The sequence below is a fragment of the Ambystoma mexicanum genome, chromosome 6p (genome assembly GCF_040938575.1).
Source record: "Ambystoma mexicanum isolate Mex_15411 chromosome 6p, UKY_AmexF1_1, whole genome shotgun sequence".
NCBI classification, from domain to species: Eukaryota; Metazoa; Chordata; class Amphibia; order Caudata; family Ambystomatidae; genus Ambystoma; species Ambystoma mexicanum.
In genome coordinates, this window is record NC_090935.1 from 1,511,473,935 (window position 1) to 1,511,501,753 (window position 27,819).

At 44.9% G+C, this 27,819-nt stretch overlaps 1 protein-coding gene across 1 annotated transcript in view; it reads right to left on the minus strand.

The window, feature by feature from the left end:
* GAK (cyclin G associated kinase) overlaps positions 1-27,819 on the minus strand; it is a 2,243,070-nt gene that overhangs the window by 2,082,914 nt on the left and 132,337 nt on the right. Inside the window, exon 3 of the mRNA XM_069626358.1 lies at positions 15,624-15,683. Coding sequence (XP_069482459.1) covers positions 15,624-15,683 — 60 coding nt within the window. The remainder of the gene's footprint in view (positions 1-15,623; positions 15,684-27,819) is intronic.

Below are 27,819 nucleotides of genomic sequence, written 5' to 3' on the forward strand. Positions count from 1 at the left end.
AAGAGGGCTAGGGCGACACTGGAGGGACACCTTGCAGATAAATCAGCGGAACTCCTTCTGCAGATTAAACAAACGTATTACATAAAGGGGGATAAGGCTAATCAGTTTCAGGTGTCCAAATTGAGAAAACAAAAGCCCCAAAACTACATTTGTCAACTTAAACACCCTCGAGGGGGAATTGGAAAGAGAGGAGGCAAAAATAGCCGAAATGATGCTCTCATACTTCACACAACCTGGCGGGGGAGAACTTGGAGAGGGAGGCACAGGTGACATTTTTAGGAAAAGTGGACCTGCCACAGATTTCAGAGGCAGGCGCTTGAGGCCCTGATATGAGGCCATAAGTTCTCTGAAAAGGAACAAATCACTGGGCCCGGTTGGTTCAGAAATGCCTACTATAAGATGTTTAACATCATACTAGGGGGTCCCCTGACAAAACTTTTCAACCACACAAGGGATACATGGCGTATCTCTGGTGATAAGGGCCCTTCCACCACAGTGCTACTCTTAAAAGCGGGTAGGGACCCGACGGATTGTGCAAGTTATCGTCCCATCTCATTACTTAATGGAGATGCAAACTGTACACAAATATTTTGGTACAGAGCCTGGCTGGTTTTCTTCCGGGATTAGTTCACTCGGACCAGGCCGGATTCGTAAAAGGCCACCATATATACGATAATATTCGCAGAGTCAAAAATGTTATTGAATGGGGCCAGAAGTCAGGACAGCGCATGTCGGTGTTGGCCTTGGATGCTACCAGGGCTTTTGACAGCCTACACTGGAATTTCTTCTAGCTGACTCTGGGAAAGTTTGGGTGTGGGCCGATATTCTCTCGCATGGTCCTAACCAATTTACTTACTTTAATACATTTGTAATGCGCAATCCACGGACCCGTGGGCATCAGGGCGCAGACAGACATAAACCAGACATTTACCAAGACCAGAAGTATACTAATCGGCCAAACAAACCAGGGATAAAATCAAACGAACATCAATGTTTTCAGCTTTTTCTTGAACATCAATGTTTTCAGCTTTTTCTTGAATGGGTCGATAGTTTGACATATAAGATCTAACGGGAGATCGTTCCAGGCTTTTGGCGCTGCAATGTAAAAAGCTCCTTTTCGGCCTTCATGGTCCTACATCTGGGAAGCATCAAGTATTCCTGGATGCTAGATCTAAGCGATCTCCTGTGAATTTTTTCAATGATAAGATCTTGCAGATAAGAGGACATTAAGCCAAAAACATTTAAAGGTAATAACTAATAGGCGAAAAAGAATGCAAGCCTCCACTGGGAGCCAGTGCAATGCTCGTCTAGCAGCCGATACATGGTCTCAGCGGGATAGTCCCATGACCACCCTAACTGGCCCATTCTGTAGTCTGTTACCCTCTGTTTTACTGAGCCCGACAAGAAGGCTACAGCAATAGTCTAGTTAACACCCAACTATTGCTCTTGCAATTGTCTTTGCGGTGGTCTGTGTAATGAATGGTCTGAGATGCACAAGAAGTTTAATGTAATAAACCGCAGACACAACACTCCCGACGTGGGCCTTCATCTTCAGCTGTTGATCAAAAATAACGCCCAAGGTTTTTACATTCTTTTGTGGGGTTATCTGGACATCTCCAAGTTGAAAATGTGTATAGGAAGGATCAATCTTAGCTAGCAAAGACGGAGTACCGATAATGAGCAACTCAGTCTTTTCCATGTTCAGCGCTAGGTTATTCCACATCATCCACTTCTCAATGGAAGATTAAATTCTATTCAGCTCGGCTTCATCCTGTGCATGGGTTCAGACTATAGGGATGACACTGTGTCATCCGCGTAGTTTGTGAACACAATTCCTTCTTGTTCCAGAAGGGCGAAAAAGGGTGCCATGAATATATTGTATAGGCAGGGTGAAATGCATGCACCCTGCGGGACACCAAATTTGACAGAGATTGGCGGGGCTACTGCCTGCTCATGGAAAACTCTGCTCTCCCCGTTTCAAGGAACGAGGCAATGCAGCGAGCAGCTGTTGGAGAGAAATTAGCGACTTCCTCCAATCTGGCGACCAAAATCTAATGGTCGAGCAGGTCCAAGGCGGCCGACAAGTTAAGTGACATCAGCATGGAAGATTTTCCCTTGTCAACCCGTTCCAGAAGCCTGGACTTCAATTCCAATAATGCGGTCTCTGTTCCGTATCCCCATCTGAACCCCGATTGACGACAAATGAGAATATATTTATTCACGTGTTCTGAAATCTGCCCATACGCAACACGATCCAAAATGTTCAACAAAATGGAGTGTTGGTAAGGGGCCTATTGTTGATCGGCACCTCAGTGGGTAAGCAGAGTGTTTATAAGATAGGGGTGACCCATGCTTTTTTAAAGTCCACCGGTACTAGCCCTTCTGTAAGGGAAGAGTTCACAAACTTGCAAATGGCAATCCAGCAAGGTCGGTGGGCACGTTTTAATTATCATGGCCGAGGCAGGATCGCCTTTGCATTTTGTGGCCTTGAGCTTTTCCACAAGAATGGACAGCTTGGCAACCGTAATAGAGACAAAGTTAAATTGGGGAATAGTGGGGCATCTTTCGAACATCTCCTTCCCAACCTCACTGGGGGCTTTGAGACAATCTTTTTTACAAACTATATCCGCTCTAATGCCATTTAACTTGTTTTGCATGGCTTCCTGGATTTCCTGACACCAGGCCGCATCCTTAACCAATTGGCTATCGGGGCACTGGTGGTTTCTTGTTCCTTTAGTATATTAAAAAGCTCCTTAACTTCAGATTGTGCATGCAGGATTCTGGAATTCAAGGAGGTTTTGTTTTGCATTAAAAAAAAGAAATCGCCAATTTATATAACTTGCCAGCAATTTTGTGGGTGGCCAAGGTTCCTGGAGAAGGGTTAGATTTCAAGCGGTAGAACAGTTTGAGGGTGGAGGATTGAAGTTTTTTCAATTCCGGAGAAAACAAAGCTTCATTTTTCATCCCTTCCTTAACTTTTCTAAACTTGAGCGGTGCTAAGGACTTTGAGATAGTATCCAAATTAGATAAGAAGGATTTAGACATCACCACGGAGGAGTCAAAGGCAGAAAAGTTTATCATAGGACACAGCAGGGGTTCAATTCTTTCCCTCGTAAGCAGCTTCAAGTGTCTTCCCATAGACCTTTGCATCTTCCTTCCCTTCAGTTTCATTGGAAAGTCAGCCTGGATAGTGAAATGTACAAAAGCATGGTCCGACCATGGACAAGGTGATACCTGGAAAACCCTAGTTATGACCTTAAGTGTGGGAACCCAATCTAAGGTATGGCCCAGACAATGGGTTGGCATACAAATCATTTGCTCGAAACCCAGATCGGTTAGAGCCAACTCCGAGTCAGAGGCCAGAGTATCATCCTTATGACGCAACCAATAGTTGAAATTGTTGGACAGAATTGCATGCAGTACCCTCTGGGACCACCACAAACAATTAGAACTACAGGTGTAAGCAAGACCAACCTTTGGTATAAGTCTGTACCACACAGTTTGTTTGTAGCGAGCCGAGCAGCCAGGCTCATCTCAAGAGTGAATCTGAGCAGTACAAGTAGTTACAAAAAGGACTTTCAATCACAGTGCTTCAAGTAGACACTTATACTCAAGGTTTCTTGGTAAAACACTTGAATTTATTTACACAACCATTTCTAAAACATTTCACTAGGTGAAGAAAACTTAATATTATAGACCAATACACTTCAATACAAAACTCAGTTTTAGAGACAGTTTGAGTTCCCTCGAAAAAGGAGCCAGATGGCAGTTCAGTTACTTAGCAGTGAGCAAAAAGGACAAAAGTAAGTAGACTAGATTATATATATTTTCTAGGAAGTGCAAATAGTTTCAGTTCACCAGAATAGTTCAAATCAAGTCAATAGGCCAAGCCAAAGTCAATGGGCTAGTGTTCTGGAGAGGAAAGAGCAGTTCTGGTATCAAACGGTAAAGTCTTTGCAAAAATTCTCAGTAGTGCCAAAAAGAATCATTTGTGGGGTCACAAGCTGATTAGGCCTGCAAGTTGGGAAAGTTTTTCACAAACTTTCTCCGCGAGAGTGGTGTTCTCTCAGTCGGGTTGGCAGAGTACCTTTGTATGAAGAAAAAATGTTGCTGAAGTCGTGGTTCCTGGTGATCTCACTGTTCCTGAGCCTCAGTCGTGGGGACAAGAGGAGGATGTCGGGGGACTCCTGCACTGCACGGGATTGTTGAAGATGGAGTCACTTCAGTTCCAGTAGCTGTAGATTCAAGAACACAAACTGGTGTCCCTCTCCCTGGTTAAACCTAACCAGCCTTGAGAATGGTATCCAGGTGTCTTATGAGTTGATTGGTCCCACCAACTCAAAGGAAGAAGCTGTCCTTGAAGGAGCTTCTCTGTCGAATGGAATTTGGCAATTCAGACCTGCAGCAGGGCTTTACTGTCGTATTGGTCACGTATTTCAGATCGAGGTTTCCCAGGTCCAGCCCGCCCAGAGGGATTTCCCACTATGTGTGTTTATGATGGTGCTATTTTTTTCCTTCCCCCTTCTTTTAACTAACTAATCAATCATAGGCCAGTATCTTGGACTGCGAGTACACCCAATGCATCACTACCCCCTACCATTCTCGGTGAAAACCTTTGTACGGGGCTGTCTGTGGCTTAGAATACCTGTGTTATTTCCTGTGTAGCTGCCCCCACCGTCCCCCTTCTTTACTCTTGCAGTCGGTAGATGCGTCCCCCAGTCTGGTGCTGAATTAGCACCTTTAATACAGACTTTTGGCACTTCTGTCTGCAACACCATATCTTGGTGACGGCAGAGTATCTCCCAGGGCTGCAGAACGAAGTGGTGGACTGGCACTCCCACCATCTGTCAGACTATAGCAACTGGAAGCTGTGCAGAGAGGTCTTCCTTCCATTACAATGCAGATGGGATCCTCTGACCAAGGACCTCTCCGCCTCCTGGCTCAATACTCAGCTGCCAGCGTTCTGCTGGGTCCGGTCTCAAGCTGAAGTGACTGCTGCGGATGCATTCATGCAAAGGTGGGGTAAAGGGGTCTCCTATGCCTTCCCCCACTGGAGCAGGCCAATCAGGAACAAACAGAATGAAGTCCTCGTAGCCTCAGTCTCGACTGCTGTCCTGGTATCCAGTTCTTCTGGAGCTTTCCTCAGATTCTCCAATCCTACTACCCCAGGATCCAGATCTACAGTCGCATGCAAACGGGGAGCAGCATCCCCTCCTCCAGTGCAGGTCGCTGACCCTAGCAGCCTAGAGGATTTCAGGTCGAGATAGAGTTCCAGGGATTTAGGCGAAGGCTGTCTGCCTCATCAAGGAGAGCTGGGCTCCTGCAAAGTCCAAGAGATTCGCAAACTGATTGGGAGCATGAGCGCGCTGGTGCGTGGAACTGGGTCTCCATCCTATTTCAGCTCCTGTAGCTGAGGTTTTGAACTTCCTCACCGGACTAGTGGAGCAGGGCTTAGCATACAGGACTGAACTCCTACCACTCCGTGATCTCGGCTGGGCACGACCTAGTGGAACGGTCACCAGTCGGGGAACACCAGATGGTGTGGAGGACGCTCAAAAAGGTGTCAGGTTGGCAACGCCACCCCTGGCTCATTACGACAGGCTTTGGGACACAAATACAGTCCTCAATCTATTGCTCTCCTGGCCCCCCAATTCGGAATTATCCCGCAGAGGCCTCTCCAGCAAGCTTACTACCCTGCTGTGCTTAGTGTCCTGCAGAAGAGCCTTGGACGTCAGGACGCTAGACTTAGCCGGACATGGTGCACTCCCTTGAGGAGGCCTGATGAGGTAGTATTTCATATCTCTAGAAGAACACATTTTCATAATCGAGTGGTCACATATCAGGCTTTCAGCGAGCAGCCACAGTTATGCGCGGCCAGGTTCCTAAAGGCGTGCAAGGAGAGAACGTACCCCTTGCGGGCAGACTACAAGGGGTCAGTTACCGATCACCCTACGGAAGCCGCATAAAGCAATTTCCACCGCTACACTAGCTCGCTGGATGCTCGCACAGACCGGAATCGATACCACCCAATTCGCAGCTCACTTTGTCAGGGGAGCTTCTAGGTGGAGGTTAGACTGAAGGACATCAGGAGTATGACCAACTGAGCAGGAGCAGCAGCCTTTAAAATTGTTTACCTCAAACCAGTCGAGCAACTGGCCACATTGGTGGGGAGTAAGCTTTGAACAAGCATAATGCTCGCCTCCAGTCTCGACATAGAACAAAGATTTTCCAGAATAACTTTTAGAAATATTTTGATTCCATTAAAAACATGGAGGCAAGCATTATCCCACCCAATTGATAAAATTCAGGTTGACTATCTGCTGGGCTTCGCGGGAGGAATATTTCTCTTGGGCTTGTTCAAATTTAATGGGTTTATTTTTGTAATGCCTGAATTTTTCAGTATAGCGTCCTTTCATCATGTTTATGATGTGCGTTTTGCCGCAGCATTTTTGCCAGAAAAGAAAACGCTCCTGAATTTTTTGGGGGGAGCGGTGGGCAAGGGCACATAAAAGGATTGGGGGGTTGGTAAATAAAAAAAAAAAGTAGGTAAATGACAGGGGTTGGGGGATGAACCCCCCAAAAATAATTTTTAAAAGTTTTAAAAAAAGTTTTTCGGCAAAAACTCTGCAGCAAAACACCCGTTGTAAAAACGGGTGTCGATGAAATGACATCCAACCAATTTTTCCCCTCTCCTCATGTTGCTCTCTTGTCAACGGATACTGAAGTTGTTTTCCTCTGGTTTTTTTCCAGCAGACTCGCTGGATAAGCCCAGCAGAGGGACACAAGAACTTACTGCTGTGGCGAGGGATGACAGACGAGTTTCAGCCCAAGGGGATCTATGGTGTTCCCAGTTTTTTGAAGCGTTGAAAGAGGATGTAGAAGAAGAGCTGCAGACATATACGGGCCAATGTTCATAAGTTTGCTTTTGGGTCACATGTTTCATGGCCATAGTCCAGACTACAAAGGACCTCTGGGAAATAGAGTTCAGAGAAGCTCTCTGTTATGTTTTCAGGTTGATTGGAAGATTCTGATTGAGGATTTCAGCATATAAACAAGTTTTATTGTTCTTGGAAATGATGCTTTGCTAAAATATTGCTGCTGGCCTCTCGGCAGCCTTTGACTTGGATGGCCACAAGCACCTATGTAAACATCTCACGGATACAGCCCACTTCTCCCAAGAAGCCACTCCTTCCTGGATGGTATAGCCATGAGAGTCTTCTCAGACCAGGCGTCCGCCTCTCCATCTCCCATCGGCTGTGGAGTCCCACAAGGTTAGTGCACCTCCCCTACCCTATACAATCTGTTCACTCTCCCTTTATTCAGAAACCTAGAAGATATTGGCATAGCCTTTACCAGCTATGCCAACGACACACTCATTCTTCTCACGTTAACAGGGAACTATGAGCAAGACCTTAAAACCCTCCAAGACATATACGCACGCATCCAGGCCTGAATGGCTGCCAATGGCTTATGTCTAAACGGGGAAAAAACAGAAATACTACTGGTAGGACCCAAAGAATCCCTAAATAAACTGGACAAATACAGCTCTTTCAGCATCGATAATACTACCATTACCACCTCTGCTACAGTCAAAACCCCTGGGGTCTACCTCGACTCCACCCTATCTATGGATAGGCAAGTCAGCGCAATATCATCATCAGCAGCGCTCACATCTAAAATTATAAAAGCTGTGAAACCCACCCATCACTTTAGCACCGCCTCAACACTGCAAGAGCCACTATTGGCGCAAAATTGGACTATTGCAACATCCTGCTCCTGGGCACCTCTGCAAAAAACATCAGCAAACTACAAAGTGCACAAAACAGCACCATTAGAGCTGCCCTCAGCATCCCTAGGAGAGAACACATCTCCCAGGCAAGAAAAGATGCCCATTGGCTCCCAGTCAAAGAACGCATAACATTCAAGGCTCTCACAATCACGCACAGATGCCTTGGCCAGACCACACCAGCCTACCTAGCTGAAAAAATACACCAGGTTCCGGCCCATAGGCCAATACGTGACCAATACTCGCACCGACTCTCAGTCCCAACATTCAACAGAGCCAAGCTTTGAAGTACTAGCCCCCAAAGCATGGAACTCTTCCGCTTAATCTAAGAAAGGAAGAATCCCTCACCACCTTCAGAAAAGTTCTAAAAACAAAACTGTGTAACTAACCGTACCTTACTGCACCTCCCCATCATTGTTCCTCTGTAACCTCGGAACAACTGTCAACACTGTCATTTCAATGTCTACTATGTAACAAATGTCACAACATGCTTCAAGTGAATATTCTGCAACAGCGCCACAATGCCTCCCCGGGCGCTTTATAAATACAAATAATAAATAAATAAATGCTTGCCTCGGAGTTTAATAGAATCAAGACTTTTCTAAAAGTGATTCTAGAAAATCTTCATTGTATTCCCTTTGTGATGGACCCACTATTGACCATGCGCCAAAAATTATGTGGATTGTATTTGTTCACTATGTGTAGCATTGCCGGACTAAAATTGATGTCAGGCTATGCATGATGCTTCTTCATCCAATTCCAACACCTCTTTTTTATGTATTTTATATGAATAACTTTGAAATTATCTTGGACACCTCAGATCGTATGGTGTTTAATTCAAATTCACATAGATTGGAGTAGGTCTGTGGGTTAAGTTATTTACATATAACCAGTTCGTAATTGTTACAAACATTTGTTTATAGCATCGCATGACCAAAGATACAATTTTTTTGGTTCGGAACAATGAGATGACTTGGTCCCTTCCCAGTTTTGTTGACGTCCCACTGTTAATACAAAGTCTAAATATAAGTGAGAATGATCACTTGTTGAGCAAACTTTTACCTTTAGTCTACGCATCTTCGGTAATAAATCCCTCAATTAGAATATGTAGTATTTCCTCTTCTCTGCCATGTTGGATTACTAGGGATATCCCTATGTGTTCCCATTGAAGTTGTGTAGTGACCATAATTGCATGGTTTCTGCTCAACTAAGTCTGCGATTTTCGCTTCATTTGCTTTAGTAGAATCTTGTGTAAATCCCAGTTTCCATGACCCGAAATGACTGTCCGTAAGCTAACAACAGACTTTTTATTTCTCCTCGGTACAGTACATCAATGAGATTATCCAACTAATGCTGCATGTGCTTTTTAAAAGTTATCTGCAATATACCTTTCCAATAAGGGAAACCGCGTCTCTTTCAAGGTGAACACTTGCAATTGGTTGTATCGGGCGAGTTCACTCTATAGCTAAGCCTCTTGCATGGGTATTTGCCGCGCATGCAATTTTACAATCACAATTTCTCAAATTTAAGGTACTAAATACTACCATTCAAACCCATAGCGCCTTCAGAAGCACAGCATGGACCTTTCGAGCACTCCAACAGTAACACAGAAGCTTCCTATGTTATTCATAAGCTAATACCATACGTTAAACTCAATTCATTAACAAGCATACTCCGGGTGTTCATTAATTACACGGATCTAATGAGTTAACTTCACATGACTGCATGATTGGACTTGACTTTCCATTGGCAATGCACAAGGTACAAACCTTAACACCACACAGATTACTATGATCAGCTTACTTTTGAATTGGTTATCATTGGAACCCCTCCACCCCCTCTCTTTTCCTTGGGGGTTTCTTCCAGTGCCACGATACCATAAGATGTCTGTGATGCTGGAAATTAATTGGAGGGAAAGGGCCTTTATATTCTTGTCCTTTATTGCTTGATCATGTATTTTCTGCCTTGTTTTCCGCGCAGGAGTTCATGTGGGACTCCTGGCGGTGCGGCTCTTCCTCTTTTTGGTCGTGGTGAACAGACCCTTGGGATACCCTTATAGCACCCATGGGTAGGGGTACAACCCTGTACTCCTAGTGTGTGTTTTTGGGCACATGTGTATGTCCCACAGAGCAGGGTATGGGCTGGTGGTGCTGAATTTGACAGTTGCTCCGAGTGTCCTCCATTTTGGGATACCCGGGGCCTGCCATTGGAATCTGTTGATTTCTGATGGGGAACAAGATGGCCCCTGTGGCCTCTTGCTTGCTATTGTATGTTCCCTTGTATTCCCGAAATCCTGGGAAGCCCTGACTCTGTCCCTCCCCTGCCCTCCCCCCCGACTGGCTGTTGGGTGGAAGTTCCATATATGGTAGGGAAGTCCAGGCCAGACCGGCTAGAGCCTTCCCAATGACTATGTTGTGGGTATGTCCGTGGGGTGGGACCTGGGTGAATGGAGCGTGTGACGAATCTGCATTTCATGCTATGGGTATCTAGTATCTGGTGGTTGACACAATGACCGAGACAGCCCTGCCTAAAACTGGTATGAATGCAGTGTGGAGTGCTGAATGGCAGAGTGCTTGTCCGAATCCACATTCCGTGTAGCGAGTGTCTAGATGGAGAAGAATGGTCTGAATGCACTTTGAGCCTGATTGGCAGCCTGACAGCCCTTCTGAACGATTGGTTGCCTGAATGTGACCCAGCAGAGTGAAGGGAAGAACAACAATATATCTGGGGGCCTCTCACTGATGGAAACTGTTCAGAAGCTGAAGTTGATACTTAATGCTTAACCTTGAAACCCACTGGAAGAAGGATTGCTGCTGCTGTCCTTCGCTAATCTGAAAGTTGCGTCACTGTCAAAGGAACGGATCCAAAAGAGGACCTGGCTAGGAGAACTCTTCCTGAGCTACGAGGGACCATCATGCACCAGCTGATCTTTGCCAAAGGTCCCTGCACGTCAGACCCTAGAAAGGCTGCGGACCGGAGACGGGGACTGCCGCGGAATCACAAAGTGAAGCGCCCGGACATTGAGGTCCATCACCGTCGACGACCACCGTCGACGACCGGAGCCGCAGTGCTGCTTTGATAAGACCATTGAAACAAGGACTCCCTTGCTCATCATTATCGACCTCTTTCGTCCCGCCGGAGAAAGTCAAGGCCGCTGACGACCGAGAATCCACCGGTGGGTTTCCCGCCACCCGATGACCGCAGAGACGCTGACGACTCGACACCCTTGCTGGGCCAAAGTTCTTCATTAACTGTTTTGCGGCAACAAACACTCGTCGTCTAGGTGCACTGCATGCCTCAGCTTGCAGGACGTTTTCGACCGATAGTCAACGAGCACCGCAAGAACCGAAGCTGCTGCCGCAACGACAGTGCTCACCCTTTTCTTCACCGACTCTCAATGACCCGTGGCTCCTGCCTTAAAGGGAGTGCACTCAAGAAGGGCCCGTCGACGGCTCATCGAAGAATTCTACGTAACTAGGTACTTTGGGGTCGTGGAACCTTTTTGGAAGGACGCAAGACTATATTGAGCATAATTGTACTGGGCTTGTCGAATACGCTTTATTTACAGGTTGGCCAAGTGGTGGGGATCCTCACACCAAACTTTCTCTAGGTAGACGGGGGACTGTTCTGCCATTGCTTTGTTTAACTTGCTTTCTTTCTGTGTCTATCGTGGATTCATTTTATAATCTGATTCGTATGCCATTTTCAACTATTAGAAGTTGATGCGTTTCAAAGCAATCAATAGTTAAGAATGGTAGCACGTAGACCTGTATATATTTGCCATTATGGTATTGCCAGAGTACAAAGTGTGTCATTGTGATTGTGTACATAACGTGAAACTTATTTATATAAAGACTGTGTTTTCACTAACAGTGTGTGGACATTCCTTTGCGGGTGCTTGGGGACTACACTGTACTTAAGAACCAGCCTGCATCACCTCCTGAGAGCTAAGCCTCGATTGCTCGTCCATTGCTACCAACAATAGACAATCTTGGCTGGGGTGCTCTGTGCCTCAAATCTGCCATATAGGGAACAGGAGTACAGACGGCCCCCCTCAAGTGCTTTACAATGTCTGCATCCCCAACAGCAGCAAGCACACAAAATATTTTTTCGAGCAGTTTGTAAAGGATATTTTTCACAAGTGGCTAAGGAATGAAGCTTACATATTGCATCTTTGCCATTTATCTTTGGTATATAATATCCTGTTATGCTCAGTTTGGAGTTTCCTAGTGTGAGTCACACCAATGTTTAAGATTCATTTCAAGCTAAATAATCATGAACGTATTGAGTTTATTGCTGCCAAAAGGTGTTTTTAAGGATTATGTCATCAACAGCACATACAAATCTGTTAAGTCTAAAATGGTAATTTGAATGTGTGTCGAAACACACTTTGAAGGACATGGGCAATGCCAATGCATGTTTTAGAATATAGTAGACGACAAAGTGTATTTGTTACATTTACATATGCTCATTTGTCTTTCGGTTTCTTTCGATTCCTCCCTTTCCGCTTTTCTTTCCTCATTTGTTGACATCTGGAACCAATCATGGTCACATTGTCGTGTGGATATCTAATTTGGGATTTAAGTTTTTGCTTTGTTTGATTATGACCAATTAATTCTAATTTAATCATTATTTAATGTATATGTTCTGTTCAGAGAGTTATTAATTTGCCTTGAAAAAGACAGATGAGGTCGAAATACGTGTCGGCATAGTTTCTGTTTACAAAAGACTGGGGAAAATTTTGTTTACAAAAGACCTTGGAATAAACATTGTCCATCCAACTCACCCATGTTCATCAGTATTGTGACACTATTTTGTTAATATCAGCACGTGCACATGGAACAATCTTGTTATCTGGTCTCACACACTAGGAAGGGGTAGCCTAGAGTTCCATAGTCTGAAGCTGATAAATTTGATTCATCATCTGCTCACACACACTATTTGACCACAGCACCCGCAAACCTGGAATCCCAAACTCACTTACCTTACTGAACTATGCAATTCATCTACTGCTCAACCAGGAGCACAGACATTCCAGCACCTACCCGCACTCCCACTTCCCTGCTTCTCGCTGCACCTGCACATTCTGAATGCACACAAGGCATAGTAGGTTCATCTTTATCTTCCACTGCATTTATTGTTTTCAATCCCATTCTCCCTCCCTTTTGCCCTGTGGGCGCTTGGAAACAGAATTGACTTACTGTGTTAGCGCCTAACAAATGCACAATACATTTTTTTAAAAAAGTCATAATGAGGATTTATAAAACTTGAATAACCTCTGCTAATACAGGAAAGATGTTTGGTTAAAGAGCTGCTAAAGATATCTAGACTGATTAATTTAAACGGTTTAACTAGAGATGCCGCAATTCATGATCAGTCCCGTTCAACTGGGCTTGCTGTGACATTAAGAGACTTTCCACCCACAAACGATAAATCTCTATCAGCTTCTGAAGAAATTATACATTTTATTGCTTTTCAAGGTAGTTTGGCATTTTTTGCACTGGTGTAACCCTGAAGAACTCTATTGAAGGGAAAAAAAAAATAACCAAAGCCCAAGAGAGATTCAGACTCATTAAGTATCACATTTTGGATCAATCTTGATTTGCCAAGGACCACTGCAATATCTAACCTATGATAATCTACAAATTGTATGATAATCTACAAATTGCTCTTGAGCCACGTCCTCAGTTTCTATGAGTCGGAGAGCCAGAATCTCAGAAAACAGTGCCACGATGGATGCTATATTTAAGATCAAGTACCAGTAAGAGTCAGTAAATATTCCAGTTATTACCATTAGGTTAGTATTCCACCCGTTGGGCTGTTAGCTTCCTGGGAGTCTGTGGCCCTGATGTTGATAGGGCCATGTTAGATGGTAGTGAGCTGAAATCACGATGTTGAATTTTCCCACTGATTTATTGTCATTCCCTAAGGGAGCTGTGGCCCATTTGATTCTGAAGGCTTGTGGCGCGGTATCAGGGATTATAGTCCTTGCTTCTGTTGGGTGTCTGCATGCAAGACATCAAGGTTGTCCGATCCATTGAACAGTTACCCATTTGTTCTAGAATGTGTGCCTTGAACAGACGTATGATCATCGCCATTACTCGCATGACCCACCCCTAGGATCTGTGTCTGCACGGGCTGAGGGGTCTTGGATACTAAGTAAGACGTGATAGTACTTCAACTCCACCACCAGTGGTGGATTTGTGGTGTACAGCAGTCGATTTAGCCATACTTTTTTTTCCCCTTGGGATTGCTTGCTGCTTAACTTTGGGAGCAATCAGTCTTACCAAGTAAGACCATTACACATCTACATTGACTGGGTTAAGAGCTTCAATAAATCTTATTTGCAGGTCTTCATTTCGGAGCCCAGGAGACAGAATTATTTTTCTTTTCTACTTCCCGTTTCTGCCTTTTGTTTGTTGTATAGGATGGAACTTAGAGTCATGATCCTCTTAGGAGCCTATTGTTATGGGAGACTGCAGCACCCCATGGCACTTACGGAGTGAGGTGCCAGACTCCTCATTTGCAACAAATTGAGTTCTTATCACACATGGGACAAAAAGAAGGAGATTGTGTAATTTTATGTGTTATTGTGGCCCTGCTCCTCGCATGAAATTGTGGTCTGTAATATAGACAATGTTTCTATTTTTTAAGAATTGTCTGCGTGATTTTTGTGTTTGCTTTTAACTACCCATTCAGAACATTAGTAAGGATTGAAGGACCACATAAATAGCCATGTTGTTCAGTGAATTGAACGATCAGCATCAATCGAGCTGTTCAACATACGATTTTGGACTGAATGGATAAAGTCTTGAAGTGGAGAAATCTACTCAGTTTGCAGAACCCCCCTTGATTGTCATATCGACAACAGTAGATGATTGAGTGATGGAATTTTCAAACACAGAAGTGCTAGGAAGTAAAAATTTGAATTCACAGGCCTTTTGTCATTTTCGGAGCTCTGGCATAGCTGGAGGAACGAGTTTTCCACCTCCTCCTTTGGGTGATCCAAATTCAGATCTGCCAGATGCCCATATTCAATGTTCAAAATGGTTTCCCGAGATTGTTGGGTCACACAGGATTTTATTACGTTCACATAGTCAATGTTCCTGCTGCCGTCCAGAGGATTCTGCATGTTATTTGCAGAGAAACCTGGGTTTGGCACCTGTAGCAATGTAGTATCCGATAAACGTGTTGCCTCCTTTGGTGATGCAACCTTAGTGTGCAAGATAGCACTTTTAGCCGAACAGAGCTAGAAGGCATAGTAGTGTGCAGGCAAACACAGATGGAAGTAGTCTTACCGGTAGAAGTCAAAGGAATTGTCTTTTTGTTCACAGCCCAATGCCAACTGCAACAACTACACTTTAGAACACCACTTATGCGCTCATTGCTGTGTGGGGTCCCTGCTTTGATGAGGCAGAGTCTTGCCTCGGTCACTTCCTGTGTAGTAACTAAAGCAGTCCTCTGCGCACAAAGACTCAGCAGTCGTTTCACAACAACCACACTTTAGCACCCCACTAAACACCTCAAGGGAAGAGCTTTAGTCACAGACAATGTGAGAATTGGTTAATAGGGCAGGCCCAAAACTCTTTCTAGCAGTGAAGAACAGATTATGCATAGTGCAGTAGCTAGCCCATCACAACAAAAGAGGAGTGGGGCAAGCAAGCCGATGGGCGATGCATACATTCAGTTACAGATGTAAAGCAAAATTTCACATTTCTCTAGCATCTTCAAGATTTTCAAATCCAAGACTGAAGAAGCCAAGTGGAAAGGTACCTTAAAAAAACATTTACTAAAGCATCGAAAAACGGATTTAATGTTGGTTTCTATAAAAGGATACCATGAAGCAGACTTCCTGGATAATAGCCTTGTTCTTTTCTTCTTCATTTGAAAGTAATCTCTGTGTGAGACAAAAGAGCATACATACAGCAATTCAGTGGCAGGCAAGCCAATAATAAAAAGCTTTAAAAAGGAACATTTTATCACTAGTGATATTAGTACATACACCATCAATAGATCCTTACAAATTTAAATCTTGGCTTGCTAATTAATGGAAGCAAATCATCCCACATGCTCCTCACATGAATGTTAACTATTTCAAAGTGGGTGGTTAAACTGCATACTATGTAAAACAAGTAGGCTGCCTCATCTCCTTAAATGCTTGACAAAGTTACATAATCACAAGTGAAAACGAAAATAAAATTGTCAGAAAGGGCCCATTCAATAGTGTCTCTCTTAATAGCGCTCGCCCTCTGTAATCATATTATATAATAGACTATTTTACTAGTTATGTTCTGACCCGGGTTTTAAGTGTCGAATCATGGATTACAAGTTAAAAAGTGACTTACCTACAAGTGTTGGTCTCCGTCATTGGAATCTGGATCATTTTCGAAACAGTTAAGTTATTAGCACAGGCATGAGGGCATGAGGGTATTCCAGAACAATTTTAACTATCATAATATTTTTTTTGTAAAATACTTGTGACTTTTACATAAAAAAAAGAAAACAATGACAATTGTGATACAGCGTTTCGAAGGTAGCCTTGCAGGAAGCACACAGTAACGGGTCCTCCCAATTATATAGCCCCCCAGTAGTAGCTGCTGAAACAATTAGCAAATTACTTCTTTCGCACCTATTGGTCGGCAGTGGGGAATTATTTTTCAACATCCAGGCAATCGGTCGTAATCGCAACAACAGCGAATTAAAAGAGGTGGGGCAGCAGATCCTGGTCCTTCAATTACTGCAAGCAGCAATCACAAATATGTTCCCCTTAACAGCTGACAATAAGAAAACTAAACCCAACAGCAATCTTGCTTTCACCATTTCAAAACCAGTTTGCTACAGTTGGCCGAGGAAAACAACCAGTGCTGCTTCCATGTTATAACTAAAGTGCAAAACGTAGTCTTTAATAATGCAATTACTGCAGTGGGAGTAAAGCTGCATTTTATTTATCTGTCTACTCATTTTTCGCTACACTTTTTTTCCTAACAGACCTAGTGTTACGTTGAACAGATTTTAGTCTCAACTGGTGCGTACTAACATTTTATGTAAGCTAGGTACGCAACAGACACAACCTTAATATGTTGGAAATGTATTTCTGTAGATGGCGCACAAGATTAGCCTCCGATTATGGAGTGGGTAAGAATTCATGGCAAGAGCCGGGCCAGGAAGTCTGGCTTGGCTGTAAAAGGTAAAACACAAGCTGAGCCAGCAAGAGCCTCATAACATATTTGTATTTGTTTTATTTGTATAGCGCAAACCAGGCCCGGAGGCTACCGGACGTATCTTAAGTCAGTGGTTACATAACATAGCATTACAGAGAATAAATAGAACATAAGAATAAACATAGGGCTAAGATCACATTGCAGATTGGAGAGCCGATACATCTGTATACATGCATATCAAGGTGTCAAATTGGGCATCAGAGGAGACTAGCCAAAGTTTGGCTTTGTGTTTGAAGGAATTCAGGGAGGGCAAATTTCTAATAAGGAGAGGCACCGAGTTCCACAGTTTGGCAGCCAGAACTGGGAAGCTGGCGCCACCGGCTATTTGGAGCTTGAATCTAGGGATCAATAGGCTATGGCTACCAGCAGACCTTACTAAGCGAGGTGGGATATACTGGGTAAACCGGTAGGATAGATAACTGGGGGCCTGGTTATTGAGGCATTTGTAGGTCAGGGCAAGTGATTTTAGTGAAATCCTTTGGGAAACTGACAACCAGTGGAGGTTCTTCCTGGTTTCAGAAATGTCGGATGTTGAGGGCCGCTCTAATAGAGTTATTTTGTGGAATTTGTCAAGGTTACATTGGTTGGTGCCTTGGTACAGTGCGTTACAATAGTCAAGTTTGGACATGACCAAAGTCCTAGCAAGGGTGATGCAGTTCTGAGATGAGAAAAAAGGGCGACATGCTGTGATCAAATTGCAAGTGTAGGCAGAGGCGGTTGCTACTGCATTCGTTTGTCAGTGAAGGGAAAAGAGTGGAGTCAGGGTAAATTCTGAGGGTTTTAGTATCTTTGGAGACTTTTATGGAATTTCCATCGATAATGAAGGAGCTGAGCATGGGGTTCAGCTTGTTAAGTCTCTGCTGTGTCCCTAGGATGAGGAGCTCGGTCTTGTCGTCGTTAAGACAGCTCATGTTGTGCCATCCAAGTGTGAATGACATGGTATATGTCATTCAGGGCTTTCGAGTCTGCAGTGTAATCACCCGTGATGGGGAGGAGTATCTGGGTGTCATCGGCATAATTAGTGTAGGTGACACCCAGAGAATCGAGCACATCAAAAAAAGGTTTGGTGAAAGCATTGCAGAGGGTAGGGGATACCCACGATCCTTGAGGAACCCCGCAAGGAACTGGTGCTGGGTCAGCAGAGGAGGTAAGGGAGAATACCCTAATATGTCTATTGTCCAAAAATGATTTAATCCAGTTAGTGCCATTATCAGAGAAGTGGGCAGCACTTTTTAGGTGATGACAAAGGATTTGGTGGTTAACCAAGTCGAAGGCAGCTGATAAATCCAATAGTAGTAGCAAGGCTAATTTACCTTTGTCTTTGAGATCCTCGATTTGGGTTTTAAGGTCTAAAAGGGCGGTCTCAGTGCCGTGCTTAGGTCTGAAGCCGGATTGTCTGGAGCCTAGAAGGTTGTTCGTTTCCAGATAGTTCTGTATCTGTAGATACGCTGCTCGGTCTAAGATTTTCAGGAGAAATGGGACCGTAGTGATCGGCCTGTAGTTGGTTGGGACCTCAGGATCCAAGGTTGTTTTTTTTAAAAGAGGGATGACCCAAGCATCCTTCAAGTTGTTAGGGACCACTCCCGATTGAAATGAAGAGTTGATGAAAGTTGTAATGAAGGGCGCAAGGTCGTGGGCCGATTCCTTAATGATAGGAGCTGGACAGGCGTCCCCTTGGCAGTTAGAGGGTTTCAAGTTGCAGATGAGTTTTTCAACCTCATGGGTGGCGAGAGGCGTGAAGCTGAAAGGTAAGGGAGAGTCTAGTGTGGTAGTTTTGGGTGCAGGGTTTTGCTTAGGCGGGGCGTGTGGAGAGAATTTTGTTGGTCATTAATTTTACGTTGCAGGGTGGTTATTTTGTTGAGAAGCGCATTTTGGATATTGTTGCACCAAGTACTATCTTTGGTGCCTGAGTCAGGGGCAGCTGATGGGAATTCTAATTCTTTGAGAATTTTAAAAAGTTCTCTTGTGTTGGATTCTGGTTTGGATATGCGTAGATTGTACGTTTCTTTCTTAGCTTGAAGCATGCCTTCCTTGTAGTTAAGAGAAGTGATCAGGAGGGAGGCTTTATTGGTCTCGGTAGGATGACTTTTCCAAAGTGTTTCGGCCTTACGCTTTTCTTTGCGTAATTCGTTAAGCTTCGGTGTGAACCACGAGTTCAAGTGGGATTGTTTAGCTTTGCAAATTTTTAGAGGGGCTATGGACTCAATGGCTTTGAGCAGAGTGCTGTTGAAAGGGTCTACTAAAACGGTGGGGTCCTTGTGTAACAAGGCACAGGTGTTCAGAATGGGGAGGATGAGAGGAAGGAGTTTCTCCTTGATAATGTCCTTTTTATTTCTAGTGGGTATAGCCGGGGCTATGGTAGGTGTGGGCTGTGCGTTGGTGGCTGGCAAGAGGAAGGTAATGACGTGATGGTCAGACCAAGCGCAGGCGGACTTGGAGCCGACAGTGGTATTGCAGTTAAAGTCTGCTAACCAGTCTAGCGTTCTGCCCTTGTTGTGGGCCGGCGCACGAATGCGCTGCTGGAAACCTAGGTTAGTGAGAGTGGTGGCAACTTCGGTGGCCATGTGGTCCTTGGGATCGGAGAGGCCAAGATTGAGGTCACCTAATTATGGTACCTGGGAATTACGCTTCGTGTTGGTAGACAAGGTGGATGTAACCTCATCAGTGAATGAGCCAAGTGGGCATGGAGGTCTGTATATAAGGTGGAGTGTTGCTGTGTTAGTAGGTGAGATATCGTCCTACTCCCTCACCCTTTTTTTTTTTTAAACTTGATTTTATTAACATTTAGAACAGACATTTTCATTACAGCGAAAAACATGTAAAACTCACTCACTCACTCTGGCAAAGATCATCTCCTACTTCCCTCCCATCCCACCACCCCCCTCTCCCTAACTCCAACGCCATATTTAGCTCAATGTTCGTCAGGTGCCCCTTTCCTCAATTATTGTCTCTGCTCCGAAGGTTCAAGTATTGTCTGGTCCCCTCCTCATCCTCCCCCTTCCACGCCTTCTCATTCCACTCCACCCACACACAGGATCAATTCATGCCACTGTCTTTCTCCAGTCCCGATTTGAGCAGCAGGGAGGACCATTCAGTATGAAATCCCTCCATTCGGTCATTCATCACCGCTGTGAGCTTTTCCATAACCATCATGCTTTGCACTTTTCCTTCCCATACCACTTTCGTAGAGCGTGTTCTGTTTTTCCAACTTTGAGCTATGGCCAATCTCCCCGCTCGTAGCATGGCTTCCCACATTTTCTGTAGTCCATGTTCTTCTCTATCCTTCTGCGGTAGCCCTAGTAGCAGCTGCAGTGGGTCTAGATCCAACCCTATCCCGGTCACCTCTTCCATCAAGCTCAGCACCTCTTTCCAAAACGCCTGTACCATGGGGCATCGCCACCACATATGGGCCAGGGTCCCCCGATTCCCACAGCCCCTAGGGCACATCAGAGATGTACCCGGAAACATCCTGGACAGTTTCACCGGATCCCTGTGCCATCCCATGAGCACCTTGAAATTGTGCTCTTATCGCGGAGGTGAACAGCCCTCCCTGGAAAACCACCTTATAAATAAGTGCCCAGTCATCCTCTGGGATTTCTTCACCCACTAACTCCACCCAATATCTCTGAAGGTTTGCCTCCCCTGTAAGCAGGTTTAATTCATTGCCTTGTATAATTTGGAGATTATACCCTTCCTTGTCACAGCTCGATCCAAAGCCTTTTCCACTAGTGTTAAACCGCCCCACCCCCCATCTTGGGTCGGTCAGGATACCTTTAATGCAGAGGTATTCGAATATAGTAATGGAGTCCCCTCCCAGGATATCCCGTAGCTTACTCCATTGATAGAGGGTCCCATCCTCAAAGAATTGTCCCACTCTCTCCAGCCCCGCATCCAACCACCTCTATGAATGTGCAAATCCTTGGCACCCCAACTCAAACGGTTGCCCCCATATATTGATGGCATAGGGGAGGGCCACAAAGTATATTCCCATGCGTCTCCAGATTTCCGCCAGATTGACCAAAAAACTCCCAGGGTCCGCAGACGTTCAGGTATGGCTCGATCAGGGACCAGAAGTAGTCCCTACTCCCTACACGGCAGAAAAAAGCTTTGGCTAATTAACCTGTGGCGGTTTCAAATGACCATCTATCCGCTGACACTTTTAATAAGAAAAGCCAGCAATGTACCAGTTGTGTCCCGTCGTCCCTTTCAGCCAACCTAGATGTCTTACATTATCTATTGCAAAAGCAATCAAATTTTACTAGGACCCAAGCTGTTTTCTATTTGTACCATCTACCTTGTTATTGCAAAATTCAGTTTCTAGTAAACGAGTAAGGCTTTCTGTTCGTTGATACAACAGAGTTTTTTTCTCCATTCCCTGATCATCATTTCCATAGCTTCCCCACTCAATACTGGCCTGTGGGCTTCCCGTAGGATATCGGCGCCCTGCACCAAATTCTTTCATTGCGTTCTTAAGGCTTCCCATTATTAGAGGGTATCCTAAATGATATGCTTTCAATCTCCAGAGATTGTCTGATCTCACACGGCCCCCGTTCATCAGACCAGTAATTGGGGGGTGATCTGAAATCTCTTTGGGAAAGAACATAACCTTTTCTATCCTAGAGAAGTCTGTTTGGGGAGGATATCTAATATTTTCTGGATAAGTGAACCCCCATTTGTTGGAATAACTCTTTGTAAAGGATCACAAGGTATCCATCAAGCCAAGTACTCACACCCACCCGGCTAACTTCGATAAGCGCACATTGAACCTTTCTGAGCTGTTGCATCTGTTCTTGCAACGTCTCAAACATTAAACTAGACTGCCATAAAAGCCAGTCCCAGATCCGCCTCAGGCCTAATTCAGTTGTGAAGTTGACGTTACCGAAGGACGTGCAAAATACACATTGGCCATTGTACTTCTTTTACCAAACTTCCATTCACAATCAGATAGCTCTGCACTGCCCTCTCCCCAAATCAGTTTAAATCGATAGTGTTGTTCACTGTACAGATTTTTATTCAGGCTAGCTACTCCTTTTGATCCACTTTTTAATCTAGAGTGGTACACTTTACAGTGGATGTACCTCCCAGGGTACCATAATATGTGCCCGGAAGAGGAGTCTCATACAAAGATGACATTCTCTTTTTGTAGTTCAATTTAATGAAATACGGCCTTTCTATTTTGTCTCAAAGAATGAACATTCCATTTGATGCGTTTCCATTGCTTTAGTCTACATCTTTTCTCTTCTTTTGAGAATATTACCTTGACTACAACCCATTTGTGAATTTCCTCCAGTCAAAACAAATAAGATAACTGTCCCCAAGAGCCTGAACATAACAGCATTAACTCCCCCTTTCCTCATACATCCCACATGAAGCAACATCTAGCCTCCTCAGTTAACATCAAAAGCATACCTTGCAAATAAAGAAGTACTATCCCAATTTCTGTTGGGAAAAGGTAACTAAGTACAAGTATGTTACCCCCGACTATTGCAGAACATCTGTTAAATTCTTTGGAGCACATCATTCACTTAACACAGAGCAATGTCTCCCCCTTCCTTTACCCACCACCTCTCCCACCCATTTACAAATGGTAGATGTCCTCAAAGACGATAATCTGCTCTTAACCCCTTCCAAGGGCGCCACCTTCTGCACACTCACCCTCCAAGTTGTGCGTTTTCAAATCATCATTCATTCCCCCTGGACCTCTGATTTTCATGCATGGTGTCCAGCCAGCCCCTTTATGCCTTGGAGGTATAATAGAAACCAAGCACTACCTCAGTGTAACACTTACATCTCACTGGAAAAAGCAACATACATTCAGGGTCTTGCTCTCTAAAGTCTCCTTTGACTCCCTTAGAGGAAGGATGTCATCTCTGGACTTCCTACCACGGAATTGGGAAACAAATACTTTGGACCTATGTGCCATCAGTAGCCCCCTTATTCTAGCTTTGTGTAGCAACATATCTCTCTCTCAGTGACTGAATGGGAGTCACTAGTCCTCCGGGATGGGGCCCTTGGTTGTGGGCGTCTAGTGGTACTCCGTGAGCCCACTTTTTCGAAAAGGTTTGTTTTATTTGCTTCTATTGTGCCTTACGCCAACACGCATTTCAAAAATAAATGAGACGGTATAATACAATGATGTGATGAAATCAAACGGGTAAAACAAGCAAAAAAGAGAAACAGTACCAAATAGAAAGAGGATGTATTGATGGGCCGTAGAACAGTTAAAGTGAAAGGCAAGTAACAATGAAAAATTCCAAGATAAAAAAGAATCCAACCCCATCGGCCCATGAAACCCACAACCCCCACCCTCCCCCACACCCCGCAACCACCGGACAAAACTAAACGCTGGAGGAGTGGAAAAACAAAAAAACCCAAGATAAAATTAAATCTTACATAGCAAAGGGATGGCAGTTGGAGACACTGGAAAAAACTCCCAATGGTAACTAGGAGCTAAAAAGATGGATGTCAAAGTCCAAATTCTCAGTTTAAGAAACACTTCTGCGGTCCTGTCTGCAATAGATTGGCTTGTAGGAGGGGGGGACCCATACTGATTTTGTAGTCAAGTGAGTGGCAGGAGCCTTTGATTTCCAGCAGTCTGCGTCAACTGTGCAAGCCATCTCCAACAACCGTCACAAATGTAATTCTATGTTCATAGTTGTTCTACCCCATCCATACACTCGTCAACCTCAACTCAAAAAGGAGGCACGCTTCCAGGGTGTTTGTGTTACCGTTATGAAAGAGTATTCCCATCCGAGGCCCAGTTGTTTGTCTCTGGGCCAAGCAGAGTATGTCGCAGGCCCCATTTGCTTTGGCTACTACATCAGACACCAATCCTTGTGCACAATTACCTTCAGATATCTATTTCACTTTCACAAGAGGCTAATCTACTCATAGGTCGAGGTTTGGTATAACTAACAGGCTTGCTTGGGAGGAGCTACAGTTTCCAATGCCCATAGATTCCTTCTCCTACCGCCACATCAGCAGCCACCTCATGTGTAAATCCCTTGAACTCATGCCAAAGTGCAGATCTACACAATCTTCAAGCTGTCAATCCCTGATCCAATGTTTGACTAATGGGGGCATTACTATGACCATCTGCTCTATACCATGCAATCGTACTGCCTCTCCAGGATTTGTTATTTTTAACTAAAGTCAGTTCAATTTATTTGTTTATTTGTAATACGTCGAAGCTCGCAGGCATCGGGGTGCAACATTTAGAAGGCAGACAAAACAAAGAATCAACAGGATAAATGTGAACACAGAGTGGAATCCTGCTAAAAACCACCAGATTTTTTAAAGATGGTGGTCTTCAGAACCTTACGGAAGGCACTGTCATTACATTCTAGTCTGAAAGCTACTGGTAGGTCGTTCCATGCTTTAGCAGCCTTTACAGGGAATGATCTCCCCAGCCCATTCAAGCCGAGCGTCTAAATGTTGTGCTCGCGAGCTGACCCAAGGTTTCCGAGCGCAGAGATCTACCTGGTACGTACTGGCTGATAAGAGCTTCCAAGAATGATGGGGCAGACCTGTCAAGGCTACAGTGGATAATACTCATAGATTTGAAGGTAATCAGTTTGTTCACTGCCAGCCAATGTAAGTTTCTTCTGTCGGATGAAATGTGTTCGCCCCTTGATTTCTTCTCGATGATTCTTACTGCGCTGTTCTGTATTGCTTGGCATCTCGCCAGGCAAGAACTGTTAGCCTCGATCAACAGGCCGTTGCCGTAGTCCAGCCTTGAGAGGTTTGTTACTCTAGCAATAGTCACGCAGTTCTTTTCATTGACGAACAGTCTGACGTTATTTGGTTCACGTGGGATTCTACTCTTAAGGAACCCTCCAATGAAATGCCTAGTGTTTTTACCTTGTCCTGAACCAGGATGGCACATTTTTTTTATATGGACATTTAATATTCCAGGCTAAGTTCAGCGTGGGCCTTCCAAGAGCCAAAGAAATATATTGCAGTTTCACTACCATTTAGGCACAACCAATTTGTGGTCCTCCAGGACTCTACAATGTCGTAAACTGTCCAGCGATTGCTAGCATCCTGCTCATACTCGCCACTCAGTTGCAGTACCAGCTGAGCGTCATAAGCGTAATTCGTAAAGAAAACTCTGCAGCCCTAAAGGAGTGAGTCCGAGGTATAAATTAAACAGCACAGGGGAAAGACTGGCCACCTGTAGCATGCCATAATTGATGCGTGCCAAAGGTGAAATGCCATCGCGCCAGTGAATTCTGGACCTTCGATTGGTTAAAAATGATTGAAACCATTTTACCGCCCCGGTTGTGCGATTACCAACATGTTCCAAGGACCATAGGAACTGTTCAAGGTCAAGCAGATTGAAGGCCGCGGATAAATGGAGTAAGACCAGCAACCCAGATTTACCCTTGTCCATGATGCGTAGCATGTGGGTCTGTAAGTCGACAAGTGCGGTCTCACTACTATGAGCAGGCCTGAACCCTGATTGTTGTTTATGTAAGATGTTCTTAGCTTCAACAAGACCTTGCAGCTTTACCGTGGCAGTCTTATCCAGGATTTTCAATAGGAAACTGCAATTGGTGATTGGCCTTAAATTGCTTGGTCTAGTCCGGGTTTCTTAACTAAAAGGACTACTGTGACTGTCTTGATGGATTCTGGAACATAGTTGTCTTTGAATGAGGAGATTGCCATATGGGTAAGGAGTCGGGTGAAAAGGTCCTTATGTTAGAGTACTATCCTTGGGGGCAGAATGTTCCCCGCACAGGAGGTTGGTCTCATAGCGGACAGTAAAGTCTTCATGTCTCTAGTCTTCATGGGTGAGAACATGAAACAATCGACTTTGTGCGTATGATGCTGGCTACCAACACAACAAAGCAGTGCATTTGACAGAGCAAAAAGTACATAGAAACAATAAAGACCTCACGTTAAAGACCTGCTCTACATACAAATTCTAGATCTAGGGCATGCCTCCAGAGGACAGTAACCTTTTCTCATGAACTAATTCCTGTCAATTACACACACAATCTGCACCAAAGTAACTTTTGGATATTTTTCATATCATTGCCGAATAATTACCCAATCCCCTCTGAATCTTCACGCTAGCACTCACGCCTCAGAAATTCTCTAATGGGTTCACATACATCTTTGGGCCTTGATCCCACTGAGGCCATCTTACAGAACTCCAGTTGAGTGTTGCTACACCAGGTAAGATGCACCAACCATTTACCAACTACTGGCGTATCCCGGTGAGACAACTTCATCAGGTTACATCTTCAGAGGACAGAACAGTAGCTTCCTAGCACTCCCAGCTACTTCTCCAGGATGGAGAAAAAAAAAGGTGTGGGTGAAGGGCAGGGAAGAACACTCCACAGCCTCTGCCTCCAAACTTCAGTCCACGGTAGACCGGGCAACAGCCTTTCTCTGTGACCTCAGCAAGTCTCACACTCTATACTGGGATGAATCCCATGCAGTCATCACTGAAACACAGCCCAAAGTCATCTCCTATGTGGCCAGGGGACAGCCACCGTTACTACCTGATCCAAAGCCTGTGGGTGGTATTTTGAGAGAGGATCACATGGAAGGAGATGAAATGGCCCCAGCAGGAGGGAGCAGTTGTTATGCTCACCTGGCCCCCAGAGGGGTATCGATCGGACCCGGACAGCTGCGGTCTCCGTCAACGTGATGCGTAGTGCAGAGATGACTGTCTGGACTGGCCCGCCTAGCCTTGTCTGCTGGACCCAAAGAAGTATTTTCCTGCAAGTGGAGACAGGGATTAGCCACCTTTGGGTTTTAGTGATGGCCTCCCAACTGTTCTTGCTCTCCCCCACTAATCACCCCCGATATCCCCTTAGTAAAATCACCTTATGTTTGTAAAAGATGAGCTCTCCATCCTGCGTGTCTTGCAGGGGCGCGTAGATACCAGTTACTTCACTGGTTTGAAGGCGTTGGGAGAGTTCCGGTAAGCATTGACTCCGAAGTATCAGGCGGGATTGGTAAGTATCAAGTTCAAAGAGTTCAATGTGCCCGATGTTCACTCTTGTCCCCTTCCTTAAGTTGCAACGGAGTTCGTGAGAAGAAGGTCTCGTAGCTGCTGCTGGCGTTCAGGTAAGAGTGTGTTACCTAACGCTGTCCGGTAACTATTGCATGCATTAACTTGTTGTTTTTCTCCCTCTTTACAGATGCGGCATATGAAGATATGGAGAATAATACTGCCGGTGGTAAATCAGGTAAGTCTATGGTGGTAAGAGGTATTTGTTGATTCCCTTGGCTCACCTGGCTATTCTTGTGCCCCTAGGTGCCGGAGTACGGCGAAGAAATGATGGAGACAGTGCCGGATCAAAAGATGCTGTGAGCACTGGTGAGTCTGGCGCCGTGCTGGAGCTGGCGAAGCAACGCGTGCAGGACTAAAGTACTTTCCAGGTCGGGAGATGAAATGGATCCGGAATCAGGTGAGGAATTTGAAATAAGTTCGTTTTCTAACCTTGTCCTTTTCTTCCTCTTTATTCTAGGAGCTCCGGGTTCGAGGCGGGCCTGGCAGAAGACTGGATGCTGGCTGCAGGCACGCGGGCGTGGCAGAAGACTGGATGCTGGCTGCAGGCACGGCGAGAGTCACGCTGCTGGATGCAGAATAACACAAAGCATGTGCTGCTGTTCGGGCGTGGTTTAAATAGCCTCCAAAGTAGTTTCAGGAAAGAAGTTCCCCAGGACCACACCCGAGTAAAAAATAGTCCCTGTAGTAAAATAGTCCCATCCAGGCCTCACGTTGGCTTGGATTTATTTGCAGCATGGTCCCCATGAGGTAAGTAATGTCTATGAGCCTGGCGCCTATGGCGCCAG